This window comes from Balaenoptera acutorostrata, chromosome 17 (genome assembly GCF_949987535.1).
Source record: "Balaenoptera acutorostrata chromosome 17, mBalAcu1.1, whole genome shotgun sequence".
Lineage (NCBI taxonomy): Eukaryota > Metazoa > Chordata > Mammalia > Artiodactyla > Balaenopteridae > Balaenoptera > Balaenoptera acutorostrata.
Window position 1 is genome coordinate 8,868,547 of NC_080080.1, and position 16,932 is coordinate 8,885,478.

Consider the following 16,932-nt stretch of genomic DNA (forward strand, 5'->3'; position numbering starts at 1 on the left):
GTTTTCAGTTAATTTAGTGTACCTAGGAATGGAATTCCTGGGTCATATGATAACTGTACGTTTCACTGTTTTCAGGAACTGCCAAACTGTTTCCCAAAGCAGCTGCACCATTTTACATTCCCACCAGCAGTTTATGAGGGCTCCCGTTTCTCCACATCCTTGCCAACACTTGTCATTTTCAGTTTTCATTTATTTATTTATTTATTTATTTTTATAGTAGCCATTCTGTAGTGAGTGTGAAGTGGTATATCATTGTGGTCCTGATTTGCATTCACCTAATGACTAATAAGTTTGGGCATTTTTTTATGTGCTTATTGGCCATTTGTATATCTTCTTTGGAGAAATCTTCTTTATTCAAAATCTTTCCCCATTTTCTAACTAGGTTATTTGTTGTTTGACTGCTGAACTGTAAGACTTATTTCTTTATTTTGAACGCTAGAATCCGGTCAGATAAATGATTTGTAGATATAGTCTCCCATTTTGTGGGTTTTCTTGTCAACTTCCTTGTTGGTGTCCTTTAGAGCACAATTGTTCTTTTTTCTTAAACAGCTTTATTGAGGTATAATTGATGTACAAAAACCTGCACATATTGAATATATATAATTTGTTGAGTTTGGACATATGCACACACGTGTGAAACCATCACCACAATTAAAGTAACAGGCATATCCATCACCTGTTTTCTCCGATCTCCCCTAGAACTTCTTTTAAGCGGTTGTACTAGATTGATCTTCCATGTCTCTTGACCTGTATTCCTTATTTAAACCTCTTTGTCTTGTTATTCTGGGAGGTTTCCTGTTTTACTTTGCAGGCTTCTATTTTGTGCTGTTATTTTTTTTCGAAATGTCTAATAATACTTGGTGTCTGTTGATAACCACAAAGAATTTGGTTGATTAGGTGGCTGTGTGGGCTTATTCTGCAGTTGTGGGGTGGTGTTTCCACATCCAGCCTCTGCCCTGGCTGGCAGGGCCACTGTGGGCTCTGTGTGGGTGGATAGGGGCTTGGGGCAGAGGCAGGCAAGCTCCTCTCCCCACCCCACTCCCATCTTCCAAGAGCTAAAATTAGGAGGACATTATTTAAGTCCTGTTGGATTTTAGCCTATTTGTCTCCTAGTGTAGACATCGGTATTTCAGGGGCCATCAAGGTCCTATATCAATAAAGACATAAATATTCATCATACATTTTTAATGTTCATCCTTAAAACCTGAAATGTCATCACTGTCAAAGCCCCCAAACCATCATCAGTGCTGGAACTGAGACGGTTCTTTCCATCATTGGCATTTTTCTGCATTAGAAATGGAGCCTTTGCTCTTTCCCAGCTACCCCTCTCCAGCCCTGTTACCATATCCACGTGTGAACAAATAACAAAATTTGCGCTAGCACTTCCCTGGTGGCACAGTGGTTAAGAATCCGCCCGCCAATGCAGGGGACACGGGTTCGAGCCCTGGTCCGGGAAGATCCCACATGCCGCGGAGCAACTAAGCCCGTGCGCCACAACTACTGAGCCTGTGCTCTAGAGCCCGCGAGCCACAACTACTGAGCCTTTGTGCCACAACTACTAAAGCCCACGCACCTAGAGCCCATGCTCGGCAACAAGAGAAGGCACTGCAAAGAGAAGCCTGCGCACCACAGGGAAGACCCAACGCAGCCAAAAATAAATAAATTTTTTAAAAAAACCTTAAAAAATGCTCTATATCTATGTTTTGTAGTAGTGAAATGTCTATCTATAATGTCAGAGAAATAATTAAAACTCTCATTCTCAGTTGGCTTGTTATTTTCATTAAGAAAGTAGTATCTGAAAGGATGTGGAGAGTTCTGTTTTTGCGGTCTGTGTCGGCCACCAACCACTAGAGAGCAGTATTGTCACTATTGTCTTTTTGAGCTTTGAGAACTTGGTCCACAGTGGACACTTCTTCCTTTTGGTCCTCTGCCTTCCAGCTCTAATACGGATGCACCGGGCTCAGGGTCGTTTGAGGATATGTTTGGGGAGATGGGCAGTAGGGAGGGATGGGTGTCTTATCTTTTGGCAAATATGCACTTGTTGTTTAATTTTAAATGTTTGAGGAAGAGAGGAGGAAGTTGGATATATATATACTCAGTTCACCTACTTGAGTAAATCTCAGTATAATTTTAAACATAAGTCGGATTTTTCTTTGTTTGTTTTGCTGCATGGCAAAACATAACTGTATCCTTTTTTTTCTTTTTTCCTTGTTGTGGATTCACCAAGATAGAATAAATAAAGTGCCTGTTTTTTTCCATCCTGCCCCTCCTCTCCCACCCTTAAAACCTGGAAGGAGAGATGGGGTTTCTATTAGTGTCAACTCTCCCTCTTGGGAAATCAGCATGTTGGTTCCAGTGACCTTTAGACCCCTGTGGGCCACTGAGCTGGATCTTTACAGAACAGGGGCTGGAGGGTGGGACTCAGTTGAAGGAGGGAGGTTTTCTCAAGCCTGTCTAGTTCAGCAAGAATTGTTCTTTCAAATGGCAGATGTGGTTTAATTTCTTATGTGTAGGCCTAGTAGAAGAAAAATTAAGATTCATCTCTTTGAAAAATGTAATGAACATTTGGAGAGTTCTGCATCTACAAAATTACAGCAAAATCCAAAAATTATATGAATTTTTGAGCTTGTTGGAGTCTTTCAAATGTCAGTCTTTTCTCATATGGAAGAAAAACATAATTAAAATATCTCTCAGAGTCTCCCAAAGTCAACTTAAGAAATACCAGGTAACCTGTATCTTAAGTCAGACTACCCCAAATATATCTTTACACTTCATAAAATCCATCTAACATTCTTTTTTTTGCCAATGTAAAACAGACATACAGGCACAGAGATATAAACTTAATTATATTTATATGTCTAGTTTCATATTCATTCTTCATATACTGACTGAGTTCACATCACTGTGATTTAATGACTGAATTATCAAATATATTGATGTGCTTTAAATAACTCCTTATTGTTTGGTGCTTGAAGTGTTTTTAATTATGTTTGCTCTTGTGAATAGAACTGTTCTGAACAGCTTTGCACAAATTACCTATTTCCAGTTGAGGTATTTGATTGGGACCTTTTCCTCCGCAATGAAATTCTGGATCAAGAGAAAAAAAAAAACACTTAAGAGCCTATTTTGTGTATTGACAAATTGAATGCTGAAAAATATATATATATATTTTTAATCTCATAACCTTGCCAACATATTTAAAATTTATTTTTGAAGATATGAAGTTACTGAATTTCCTTCACCTATGTAGCTGAGTCTGGAATATTATAAAAGTATTTATTTGTTCTTGTGCATTTTGGTTATTCATCTTTTTAATAATTCATATTTTACCATAGTAACGCAATAGACAGTTTCAAAAGTCAAAGCGATATCTATACTCATGTTGAAAAACAGACCTGTTGTCAACGCCCCCAGACCCCGCAAGCCCTGCTCCCTAGAGGCGACCGCCATCCACTCCCCTTCGTTCTTCTGCTGCATGTTTCCAAGTAACCTGCTTACACCGGGCATCCTCTACTCTTTCTCATTTTAGGCATCGTCTATTGACCTCCTACGTGGCAGGTACAGATTTTGTTCTTACTCGCTGCCCCCAAGGTTCTTTATCCCTGTCTATCCGCCTTGCTTATGTTTTCGTATCACATAACGGGGTATCGTAACGAGACACGGGATGTGGGCCCATCTATGGTGACTGGTGTTTTGAATGAACACTTTGTTGGGGGGAGCGGTCACGCGCACGTGCCTACTGACCCACATCTAACCTCTGGCCTTTCTTGCTCCCCCTTTCTCCTCCCACCAGAGGATGGCTGGTCTGGCTCTCTCCATCCATGTAGTAATTGCAGGCCTCATCCCACCCCTCACACGGGTATGACTACAACTGCTTGTGCTTAGAGACCCAACATTGTGTCCCACAGAGCTTTAGCTTGATAGTTTTGTGGTCATGGTCATGGTCATGGTCATGATGATATGTTAGTAATAAACAGCTGAGATCAGCAAAGAGAACTTATAGTGGACAGGTTCAGAGACGCTTTTCAGCTGGGCACACCTGGGATTCGGTTCCCGTCCCCACTTTGTAGCTTTGTTGAACTTTGTTCATTTCTTAGCTTATTTGCCTTACAGTTGCAGTTATCTATTGCAGCAAAAAAAAAAACACCTCAGGACTTAGTGCCTTGAAACAGCTTTCTTTCGCCACCCAGTTTTGTGGGTGAGGAATTCAGCAGAGTTTGGCTGGGACGTTCCTCTCTGACCCAGGACATTAGGCTTCTTTACTGCCTTCTCAGCCAGCTTGAGCTCTGACACCCCCTCTGCGCGGCCCGTCCATGGCTCAAGCTCCTTGCCCTGCTTGGTCTGCATGCCCAACCCTCGGTTGTCCCCTCCGTGGATGCCTTGTTCCCCTAGCGTACGCTCCCAATGCCCATGCTAGCACTCGTTAGGATACCCTCCTCGCCCTCCTCAAGCTCCGACACCTTGTTTCTGGTGCTCCTCCCCTGTGGACCCCTCTTCACTCTACTTGGTCTCTGATGCCTCTTGCTGGGTGTCGTGAGGACACGCTCCCTACCTTCCTTGGGCTCTGATTCCTCGAGTCAGGCTGCCCTTCCTTGTTGATACCATCCTGTCTGCACTGACACCCCATGGTTGGCTGTCTTTGGCGTGGATGCTCTTTTCATCCTGCCCAGGTTCCTACCCACCATCCCGCTCTGCAGGGATGCCTTCCTCACTGGGCTTGGGCTCCTGCTCTCGTGCCAGACCACCTGCACCCGGGATGACCCTGACTGCTGGGGCTGCGGCTTCCAGCACAGCGCAGCTCTCTGCACACTGTCCTCACCCTGTTTGGGCTCCACCACTCCGCTCTGGACCAACGTAGCTATCGCTCGCCTCTCTACTCCTTCTTTACTCTGCCTCCCCTTATGGCTTTAGGAATTAGTTGTTCTGAAAGGAAGGGAAGAGAAGGAAAGGGAAGGGAAAGGAAAGAGCGGGGAAGAGGAGGAGCCAACTTGACAAACCTTTTCTTCCTCTCTCCCTTCCTTGTGTCCATCTTTCTTTCCTTCCTTCCTTCTTTCCTATGTTCTCAAAATAGGGCGACGAGTTAGGAGATGCACCATACTGCATGCAAAGGGTGACAAGAACCTGAACAGGAATATTGGTAATAGGATTATAGTGCACAAGAAGTACATAAAAAGAATTTAGGACTTAAGATCTGCGTGGCTTGATGACTGATGACGTGAAGGGGCTAAGAGGATAGTTTAGGTTAACTTCCTGGTTAACCCTGATTGACTCTTGGTGTCGAATCACATCTGATACCAAAATGGTGATGACATCGGTAGAGTTTAGACATAAAGAAGGCAGAAAAGCTGTCTTGAGGAGTAGAGAGTGAGAGTAGGAGTAGAGAGTGAGAGTGAGTGAGGAGTAGAGAGTGGAGACTTCAGTTTGGACGTGTGGAATGTGATATGTCTTGCAGGCATGTAGAAAGAGGAGTGTGATATTCAGTTGGATGGTCAGACGTGGGGTTATTGTTTGGGAGTCATCAGAATCTGGGGTTAGTGAAACCAGTGAACATGACTACTGTCATCAAGACCATAAGGAGAGGGAATACTGGGTCAAGGATGGAAATCTCCATCACCACTGATGGAGTGGAAAAGTCTGTAAAAGAGATCAAGAGGAATAGACTACATTATAAAGGAGAACAAGGAAAGAGTAGCATCACTGTTTCAAGACAGTTGAGAGATTTAAGAGACAATCCATGGTCGATTGTGCCACATGCAGCAGACTCTTCTAGTGACGTAGTGCATTGAAGAGGCTCCGTTAGATTTGTCAACATGATGCCGTCACTCCAGACAGTGACCAAATCTGAATGTGAACAGCCCAGAGCTTATGGATATGGGCAGGAAAATGATTTCCTTTGGCTGGAGGGACCAAGGGGTTGAAAGTAAGGGGAGACACAGATAGAAAAGTGAGTCAAGACTAAGCCTTTTTGAGGTTTCTGAAAAACCACTTCTTGGTAAGCAGTGCAATTAATCAACAGACTTAAAATATCGCAACTCTTATTTCTATGTTGTGTTATTGTACACATTTTACTGCCTGTGTGATTTTTCTGGCTTTGTTTTCTTTTCATTTCTCTCAGCAGGATGTGAAGGGCTGACAAAGCTTGACTTGACGGTAAATTTCATTGGAGAGCTGAGCAGCGTGAAAACCCTTCAACACAACATCCACCTGAAGGAGCTCTTCCTCATGGGAAACCCCTGCGCTGACTTTGATGGCTACAGACAGTTCGTGGTGGCCACTCTTCAACAACTAAAGGTACGCTTTTTTTTCAGTGATACAAAATTCTCAGAAAAATGAAAACAAGCAACTACAATGATTCCTGATTTATTCACAGCATTTTCAGAGAATGTGTTGTTTTAGAGAATGGAATATTCCAGAAAATCAAAACCAAGTCTTTGGCTCACTGAACCTTTAAAGTTGTTTTAATATTATAGCTTTAATAAACCTTTGAAAAATAAATTGCATGCTTTTCTCCTTTCTCATTCAGAACACACACAGTTTAATTGAACTTTCTTGGTGAGTTCAAGTCATTGTTACAAAGAGCGTTCCTTATTACTAGTAGCAAACCAAAAGTTTAGGGCTTTTGAGGTGGCTACAGCTATATACCTTTGTATTTCATAGTCTTAAACTATTGTGCTTTTTAAAGTATTATTTCTCACTATTGCTTTCTATTAACTCATTCGCTATATTAGTAATTCTCAAACTCTGGTATGCTTTGGAGTACTTAGGTGGGGTTCGCTGGGCCCCTCCCCCAGAGTTTCTGATTCAGTAGGTCTGATGGGCACCCAAGAATTTGTATTTCTAACAGGCTTTCAGGTGCTGCTGATGCTACCGTCCAGGGACCTCATTTGAGAACCACTGCTCTGTGTGTTAATTTCTTATGCCAAATCTCCCCATATTCGATACTTTTGGTACTGGGAAACAGCACATGGTTTCTAGAGAAATCATACACCTGAGAATATTTAAGTAGTAATATTAATGTCCATGTAATTCCAAGAGTTCCTGACCTGCATGTGTTGGTTTGAAACCTCGGGGGCGTCCCAGGTGAAATCTGAAACTGGCCCCCATGCACGGAGGGCAAGGAGAGACCAAAGAAAGAGGCAGGACTCCAGATGGGTAGGCAGGTTTAATAAGCAAGGAAACCTACTTACCAAGCTTGTTTTGGGCAACAGGATGAGTAGATCTCTGCGCCTGCCCGCCATAATCTTACAAGTTTATAGAGAGGCCTTAACTGGGTTCAGTCACATACACTGTCCAGAGGGTCTCAACAAAGCCTTACTGTCTCAAGGCTGCCCTTGGAACAGCTCCTAGTGTGGGAGCAGCGGGCAGAAGGTACATTCCAAGGACAGGGGAGGGGCTGAGCAGCCTGTGACTGCCCAGGTCCAGCTCGCAGGCCATCCAGTGGTCACGTCCTCTTGGTGTCCCTCCAGCAGCAGGGACAGCATTTTGCTTCTGCAGAGAGAATGCATGGAGGCCCTGGCTTTCTAGCAGTCCTTTTCCTCTATCCTCAGAGGACATTTGTTTTTAGACTGCTGTGTTCTGTGTAGTCAAAATTGCTGGATTGATAGAACACATTTCTTCTAATGTAAAATTTCTTTGATTAAGAGAATGAGTGCTTCAGGTAATTGAATCTAGAATATATATGTAGAATGAGTGATGAAGTAGATCAAGCATAACCCAGGCTGATCATCATTGTACAATGACTTCCTAAAAAAATGAACTGATGAGAGCCAGAATTTCAGAGAGAATGGATGCTGTGAACCATCTCCCTGGAAGGGTGCAGAGATTGTCATCACACCTGGGCCCCCTGTCAACTCTGCAGTGCTTGGGCTAGGGGTGTGTGAGAGCCATCAGACAGGTGCCTGAAGCACGGGCCAGGGTTGTTCCAGGTGCTTTGGACACAGCATCTCTGATACTCCTGGACTCTCGCAGGGAGATGATTAAGTGCATTCTGAGATGAGGGAGCCAGGCCTTGGAGAGCTGATGCTCCTTGTTTAAGGTGACACACCTGGCAAGTGACCCTGGTGGGATTTGAACCTAATAGCCCACCATTCACACCATAACCACACTCACTGCTTCTGTCTGGGTTAATGTACAGGCTTCAGGTCCAGTCTTTCCTTTCAGAAAGACTGTTCTGAATAAGCTGTTACAACAGGCAACAGCCTCCCTTTGAAGTATAGTATTCATAAATGTGTTTACTAGTATTTAAAAACAGCTTGATAAATTTTAGAGTCTTAGTTACCATTCCATTGAAAGTTTGTGATCTACTTGAAAGGAATTGCATTAACGGATGTATTATTTTCCTAGGGCTGACATAACTAAGTTCTGCAAACGGGGTGGCTTGAACATCAGGAATTTATCTCATTGTTCTGGACACTAGAAGTTCTAGATCAAGGTGTGGGTTGGCTGCTTCTGAGTCTGTGAGGCAGCATCTGTTCCATGCCTTTCTCCCAGCTTCTGGTGGGTACTGGCAAGCTTTGACTTTCCTTGGCTTGTGGAAGCGTCACTCCCATCTTTTTTTAAGGACAGCAGTCATGTTGGATTAGGGGCCCACCCTACTGCAGAATAATCTCATCTTGACTGATTACATCTGCAGGAACCCTGTTTCCAAATAAGGTCACATTCTGAGGTACTGGGGGTTAGGACTTCAACATAACTTTTTTGGGGGGGAAACACAATTTAACTCATAACAACAACAACAAGACAACAACAACAACAACAATAACAACAAGAGTAGTTATTTAGACAGACACGCACAAGAGGTGTGAGGAGATTCAGCCCTTTTCAAGTATCCTCTTCCTAGTGTCTGAGCCACTCCAGGTGGTAAGTAGGCACTGTAGCCTAGTGGGACGAGGTTTGTAGCCGACAAACCAGGATAGGACTCATGTCTCTGCTACCTGTGAGTTGCATGCCTCATTTTTCTCATCTATAATGGATTAATAATTCCTACTTTAAAGAAGTTCTCTGAGGCCCTCAATAAATCTTAGTTTCTCTTTCTCTTCTTTGCTGAAGCACACACGCAATTATTATCGAGAAACGTAGACACTCTGCCTCTGTGTTGCAAGAGCTCTAAGTGAATAAAGATCAAGGAATAGTGCAATGCACAGCCTAAAACTTAATCTCTCAGTTCATCAGGTGTGAATTCAGCTGTGATTTTGGACTGAAGAAAACTTAGGCCAATTTTGAAAACTACCTAACAAAAGTCTTCAAAAACCTGAGATCCAATAAGAAGGCCCCGAGAACAGGTGCTGGCATACATGTGACACCATCTCAAATTTGTCATCAATTCCCAGCATGAGGTCTTCTGCTTCCTGCCTGTATTGGTGACAAGGGGTTTATTGGTCATAATCTTTTAGAAACAGTAGGTCTAAATTATATCAATGTTTATTTAACCCAAGTATAAGGAAATATGTATATATTATATATAATAATATATATGTATATATATAAAGTTAATACTTAAATCCTTACATCCCAGATACAGGTAAGAGAATATATCACCTTCTTCGCAATGTTCATCAAAATTCCAGTGAAAGAAATTATATTTATCCAGAATTTTCCAAATTGTTTAGATCTTTTTTTTTTTTTTTTGGCCGCTCTGTGCAGCATGTGGGATCTTAGTTCCTTGACCAGGGATCGAACCTGCGCCCCCTGCAGTGGAAGTTCAGAGTCTTAACCACAGTCCCAGAATTGCTTAGATCTTAACCCTAGCTTAAACTAGGTTAATTACCAAAAAAAAAAAAAAAAAAGGCTAAGTACTTAGACCACAATTACTTATCACCTTAAATAATAGGTTTTATTGAATTGGATTTTATCATTATGGCCTCACCTTTCACTGAAGGATGTTAGAAGAGACAGCTTTGTAAAGACTGTTATGTATGGACATGTTGCTACAGAAACAATGCGTGACATCTCTCAAGATCTCCACTAAGAGACTCTACTTTAGAAATGTGTTTTAGAACTAAGTATTAGAAGCTAGAAACGAGTATATTTTCTCGTAAAGAGAAAAGAAAGCAAAAATCGCTTCATCGATGATGTTTTTCTGTGTTGCTTTGGCTGCCAGCAAGCTCAGAGCCAATTCTGCCGCCCATCTACAGCAGCCATATGAGTTCTTATGACCAAAACCTACTTTAAATTATGTTTTTTCCAAATAGCGACATTATAATTTTGATTTTTAATTAACTGCTCCTGATAATTTTTATTTTTTAATTATTTTTTAATTTATTTTATTATTTTATTTTATTTATTTATTTATTTGGCTGCATTGGGTCTTTGTTGCTGCACGCAGGCTTTTCTCTAGTTGCGGTGAGTGGGGGCCACTCTTCGTTGCGGTGTGCATGCTTCTCATTGCGGTGGCTTCTCTTGTTGCAGAGCACGGGCTCTAGGCGCATGGGCTTCAGTAGTTGTGGCTCGTGGGCTCTAGAGTGCAGGCTCAGTAGTTGTGGCGCACGGGCTTAGTTGCTCTGCGGCATGTGGGATCTTCCCAGACCAGGGCTTGAACCCGTGTCCCCTGCATTGGCAGGTGGATTCTTAACCACTGCACCACCAGGGAAGCCCATAAATGCTCCTGATAATTTTTTAAAATTCATATTTAACTCCATCTTTGTGTGTTTTGTATTTGTTTGTGTTAGTTTCCTTTTGCTGTGGTAATGAATGACCAAAAACTCAGTGGTTTAAAACAGCACAAATATAAACTCTTTGTTTTGGAGGTCAGAATCTAAGATTGTGGTGTTGGCAAGACTCTGTTCCTTTTGTAGGCTTCAGAAGAAATTTTGTTTCCCTGCATTTCTCAGCTTCTAGAGGGTGCCTTTATTTTTGAGTCCCTGCCCCTTCCTCCATCTTTAAGGCCAGCCGTGTAGCATCTGCAGACCTCTCCCTAACTCTGACCCTGACACATCCGCTGCCTTCTTTCCTTTATAAAGACCCCTGTGATTACATCCGGCCCACCCAGATAATCCAGGATAATCTCCCCATTTTAACATCCTTAACTTAATCGCACCTGCAAAGTCATTTTTACCATGGAAGGTAACACTCACAGGGATTAGAAAGTGGACATTCTTGGGGGACCATTATTCTGCCTACCGCACTTTTCTAAATACCTCACCTCTCTTTGTAGAAAAAGGCTCAGTAAATAAGTAGGCATCTCTAAATTGGTAGCTTTGAACCTTCAGATTTTGGTTTGGTGTTTTTAATATTTCAATTTGGAACAATCCCTATAGAGGTACCAGGTGAAAACAATGACCATAAGAATTAATAATACACTCTGCATGTCTTGTCAAGGGTAGAACACGGGCTCACTTGCAATAGAGCTCAATTTTGTGTGATGTACAAGGCCCTTTTTGGCAGAGAGCATTTGGGACTTGACTTGAGGCACTGAAATTCTTTACATAGTGAGCAGTTATAAAATTACTATATTTTGGGAGCTTGTCATTAATAATCGGTTTCAACAGGAGACCTACTTATTATTATTACCGGTAAAGATACTTTGTAAACTGTGTTAATTGTATGAAGTGAACATTGATTTAGATCAAAGTTTCTGACGTTTCCCATTAATTACTTTGCTTTTAATTCCATATCACTAAGGTGCATAATTTATTATTTCTCACCTTGCAAGCAAAGTCTGCTTGGGGCTGATTCAAATTGCGACTTTTGAATAAATGCACTGTGTTGGCTGTTTTTTATTCCAGTGGTTGGATGGCAGAGAAATTGAGCGTTCAGAAAGGATTCAGGCATTACAGGACTTTCCAGTAGTTGAACAACAAATCAGAGAGCAGGAGAAAGCTTACTGCCTCAAACGAGCCAAGGACAAGGAAGAGACTCAGAGGAAACTGCAGGAGGAGGAAAACGAAGGCGAGAAGGAGGGAAGGCACACAGGCTTTGATGGACGTTGGTACACAGACATCGGTGCTACTCTGTATGTAACTTTTTTTTTTTTCTTTTTAAAAATTGTCAATGTCCTCCTGTTTTATTTACTTCTTACTTGTACAGTATGAGTAAAAACAACAAGGCAAAACCAAAAAGCAGAAATAAAAACCTTTCATTTCCTATTGTGAAGGGCTGTATGTTACCACAATGCAGTAAAGAACATTGAATAACCACTAAATACTACTCTGCATGTCACTTAATAGAGTGTACTTTCTAGTTAACTTGTGTTAAAAGCAAAACTTTTGTTAAAAAGTTCTCTTCCCAAGGTGTTCACAGTTTCACTTATATTCCAGACAACTGATTTGAAGAATAAATTATGATGTGAATTTTGGGTGAAGACGATGTATGATCATCCCATTGTTTGTGACAATTCTGTGAGGCTTTCCTCCCTTAAAGCCTTTGCAAGCTAGCAACTTTAATTTGCATCTAAAATTATCTTCAGACAAATCTCTCTAAAAGATGCACAGGAAGGATAAATTAACAGGTGTACTTTGATTTATAAAGTAGGAATATTTTAGAAAAGTTAAATGCAAATCACATTATTATAAATTGAGTAATTTTGATTATATCATAAGATGTTCTGTTTTGTGAATTATGTAATGAATACATTTTTAATGCGATTAATAAGCCCCTAATTGGTCATTTTTACAAGCATGAATTTTTCACGCTTGCTTATTTTAAGGGAATTGCACCTATAGTCAGTTGATTTGATTCCATACAACGAAAGCTTTAAATATTTTGTAACAGAATCTCTTAAGCTTGAGAAAATAATAATTATAAAATATTTCAGATGTACATAAATGTTAAAAAAAATAAATAGGCAGCTTAATAATAAATGTCAATAGTTTGCATGTTTGCTTTGGATCTTATTTTATTTTATTTCATTTCATTTCACTTCACTTCACTTCATTATTATTTTTTTTCAGGCGTGCCACACAGCACGCAAAATCTTAGTTCCCTGACCAGGTTTCAGAGCTACACCCCCTGCAGCAGAAGCGCAGAATCTTAACCACTGGACTGCCAGGGATGTCCCTGGATCTTTTATTTTTAAATGAGAAATAAAATATCAATAGAGGAGAAGCTTCTTAAGTATTTCTCCCCCATCCCACTCCTCCTTTCATCCTCCATGGTGTCCACCATCCTAAAGTTAGTATGTGTTTGGTATAATGTTGATCCCATCCATATTGTAATGTATTTACTACGTAATTATGCCTCCTTAAACAAGAGTAGTTTCATGTTGTTGTTTTTTTCAGCATGAATATCTTTCTACAGCTTTGCTTTTCATTCAGTATTATGTTTTTGAGATTTATGCATATGAAGACACTTAGAACTAGTTCATTCATTCTAACTGTGGAATAAAATTCCTTCGAATGAATAAATCACAGTTTATCCCAGAGGTGATATTCAAAATATTTAGCAGCAGTTCTTTATTCCTGACCAATCAGAATATGCACCAGCTCCAACAATCTGTGGTTTCCCCTTTCTTGTTTTTTTCAGACAATGGTGCACACATCTCCTTGTGCAAGTATGGAAGTTTCTGTAGCATATTCAGCAATTGCTACATATTAATTATAAACATCTTTTCGACTTTATATGCATTGCCCAATTGTTTTTTAAAGTGTACTAATTTTAACTCATATATCAGCAGTATAGGAGAGTTCCTAATCTTTGCCAGTAGTAGATAATGTGATCTCTTAAAACATTGGCTAATCAAGTTGGTTGTTAAATAGCATCTAATGTTTTAATTTGAATTTCTAGAATTACGAGTGAGTTTCAGTATCTTAAATGTCTTCTTATATGTTTATTGGCTATTCAGATTTCTTCTATTCAAGACCTCTGCCTATTTTAAATAAGTTGTACTTTTTTTTCTTATTAATTTATAGTTCTTTTATATTCTAGATGCAAACTCTTTAGTCCTTATGAGCTTTGCAAGTATATTCTCTCTGTCTGTGACTTGTGTTTAATTTTGATAAGTGCTTGTTTTACAGAATTTAGAAGTATTAATGTAGTTAAACTTATGTTTATACTTTCTGATCTTGTTTATGAAATTTTTCAATACCCCAGTGTCATATCTGTCTATCTGGAATAACTTGACAACAGTGTGGGGTAGGGTGCTAATCACTTCCCACACAGGTTTGTTTGTTTGTGCCCCATTGATTAAAGTGCTATTCTTCTCCCGTATTATATACCCTCTTCTCGTGATTCATGGGCCCATTTCTGGGCTCTCTGGACTCCTCCATGGGAGTACCTCCACATGGTTTCAATTTCTATAAATCTTGATCTTTGATAGGAGATATTTTCGTGTTTCAAAATTATCTTGGCTCTTCTTTACTCTTTTTTACTCTTCTGTGAGAATTTTAGAATCTGCCATTCAAATTCCCCCCAGATCCCTAGTGTAATTTTGATTGAAATTGCATTTAATTTACATGTTAATAAGGGGAAAGTTGACATCTTCAGGACATTGATTCTTTCCTTGCTGAACTTTGTAATAACTCTATTTATTTAGACCTTCTTCTGAGTCCTTCAATAAGTTTTTATAATTTTTCTCTATAAAGGTTTTACACCATTTCTTATTAGACTTATTTCTAAGTATCTTGTAGAATGGGATTTTAAAAATAGGCTTTTAATTGGGTCTTTCTGATGTATATAGAGACAAATGGTTTCTGTGTACTGATACTGTATTATGCAATCTTGCTGAACTTTTTAAAAAGATGCAACAGTTAGTCTGTAGATTATCCTGTGTTATCTATGTAGAAAAACCCATTTTTTTAATAAACAGCAACTTAAAATTTTTTTCCAATCCTTCTACCTCTGCTTTTTATTTTTTATGGTGCCTGCTGAGCCTCCAGTACGGGGTAGAATAATAGCAGTAAGAATGGGTATCTGTTATCTTGCTCCTGACTTTTAAAAGAATGTTTCCAATTCCTCATCATTAAGTATAATGATTCCTGTGAGGCTTTGGTAGAATTAAGTTAGTTTTCTTTTATTCCAAGTTGAGGAACGGCTTTTATCATCATGGATACTGGATTTTTATTGAATGCTTTTTCTGCATCTATTGAGAAAATCATGTTTTTCTGTTGTTGTGTTGAATTAACATTAATAGATTTTTCAATATTAAACCATCCTTGAATTTCTAGAACAAACTCACTTTGTCCATATTTTTTTTTCAATTTCTTATTGAAGTATAGCTGATTTACAATGTTGTGTTAGTTTTAGGTGTACAGCAAAGTGATTCAGTTATATATGTATTTTTTCAGATTCTTTTCCATTATAGCTTATTACAAGATGTTGAATATAGTTCCCTGTGCTACATAGTAGATCCTTGTTGTTTATCTATTTTTTTTTAATATTTATTTATTTATTTATTTATTTATTTATTTATTTATTTATTCATCCATTTATTCATGGCTGTGTTGGGTCTTCGTTTCTGTGCGAGGGCCCTCCCCAGTTGCGGCAAGCGGGGGCCACCCTTCATCGCGGTGCGCAGGCCTCTCACCATCGCGGCCTCTCCCGTCGCGGAGCACAGGCTCCAGATGCGCAGGCTCAGCAATTGTGGCTCACGGGCCCAGTCGCTCCGCGGCACGTGGGATCTTCCCAGACCAGGGCTCGAACCCGTGTGCCCTGCACTGGCAGGCGGACTCTCAACCACTGTGCCACCAGGGAAGCCCTATCTATTTTATATATAGTAATGTGTATCTGTCTCACAAACTCTTAATTTATCCTTCCCCCCACCTTTCCCCTTTGGTAACCATAAGTTTATTTTCTATGTCTGTGAGTTTGTTTCTGTTTGCCAAACAAAATTTTTTTAATGAGAATGAAACCAATTATTTCAGTGACCATTAGCTAAAATATTGTAGAATATTATAGATTCCCTTAATAGATTGTTTTTTTTTCCAGTACCGTAAAGAACCAAAGCTATGTGGCAAAGCATTTATTTTCAGTAATTTGCTCTATTTTGCTTATTGAACTGTCTAGTTGCATTTTATAATATGTAAGGTATCTAAGCAGATTTTACTGTGTTCCGTTTATACTATTTAAATTTCATATTCTGGTAGTTTTTGTCCCTTCTTTCAAAAAACATCTTATTTGAAGGTCAACGAAATGAGCATTTTGTGTCATCTCATTTCAGTAACAACAATAACAAAATCTAACATTTAATGAGTACTTACTATTTGCCATACTTGGTACTAAAGGCTTCCTGTAGATTTTTTCATTTAATGTCATTTTGTAACAGAGCATATTCTAGGGAGAGGTGAGGGGAGAGAGCCTATCCTAATTGTGTACTGTTTGAATGATGTCCTTTTCTCTCTGCTAGAATAGAGTCTCCTGTAAGTAGTGTTGCTGTCTGTCTTGACTAGGGCTGTCTCTCTGGTGCCTGGCACACAGAAAGACACTCAATAAATATTACTTGAATCCATGTTGAATGAATGTTGAATATCATATAATACTTATTTGATGCCATATAGAGACATCATGTAATTCTCTGACAGTCCGCAAAACATGAATAAAAAAGAGAGCAGAGCACCATTGCCATATAAAGCTACAAAATCCAAAGTTATCCACGAAAAATGGAGTAGTTAGAGGCCATACTATGGGCGATCTCATATATCCCACTGGAGAATTTTAGAGGTAGAGAATCATTAAAGAGCCTGGAAATAATATGATTAAATTTTTTAGAAAGATTCCTCTGGGAGCAGGGTGGAGGATGGAATTGAAGGGTGCAAGTCTGGAGGTGGGGTGATTGCTAAGGCCCAGTGGTCCCTGAGTTTGTCTGATCATCAGAACCGCCTGCAAAATATTGTAAAGCAAGGGTCCTGGACCCCACTTCAAATCAACTGGAGAGACTCTGGTGGGAGCCCAGGAATCTGTACTGTGTATAAAGCTCCCCAGGTGACTCACATCGGCCAGGTCTATGAACCCTTGAACCTGATTACTGCAATATTCCTGGTGATAGATGAGGTGGGCCTGCCC

At 40.0% G+C, this 16,932-nt stretch overlaps 1 protein-coding gene across 5 annotated transcripts in view; it reads left to right on the forward strand.

Annotated features, from left to right (window-relative positions):
• The window catches only part of DNAAF11 (dynein axonemal assembly factor 11), an 85,778-nt gene that overhangs the window by 29,413 nt on the left and 39,433 nt on the right, over positions 1 to 16,932 (forward strand). For 2 of the 5 annotated variants that reach the window (XM_057532382.1, XM_057532379.1), the window contains exons 4-5: positions 6,116 to 6,291; positions 11,724 to 11,950. In XM_057532382.1, coding sequence (XP_057388365.1) covers positions 6,223 to 6,291; positions 11,724 to 11,950 — 296 coding nt within the window. In that variant the 5' untranslated portion in view covers positions 6,116 to 6,222. Of the gene's footprint in view, positions 1 to 3,529; positions 3,559 to 6,115; positions 6,292 to 11,723; positions 11,951 to 16,932 lie in introns of all 5 variants that reach the window. The other 3 variants (XM_028168198.2, XM_057532381.1, XM_057532380.1) reach the window with 3 other exon arrangements.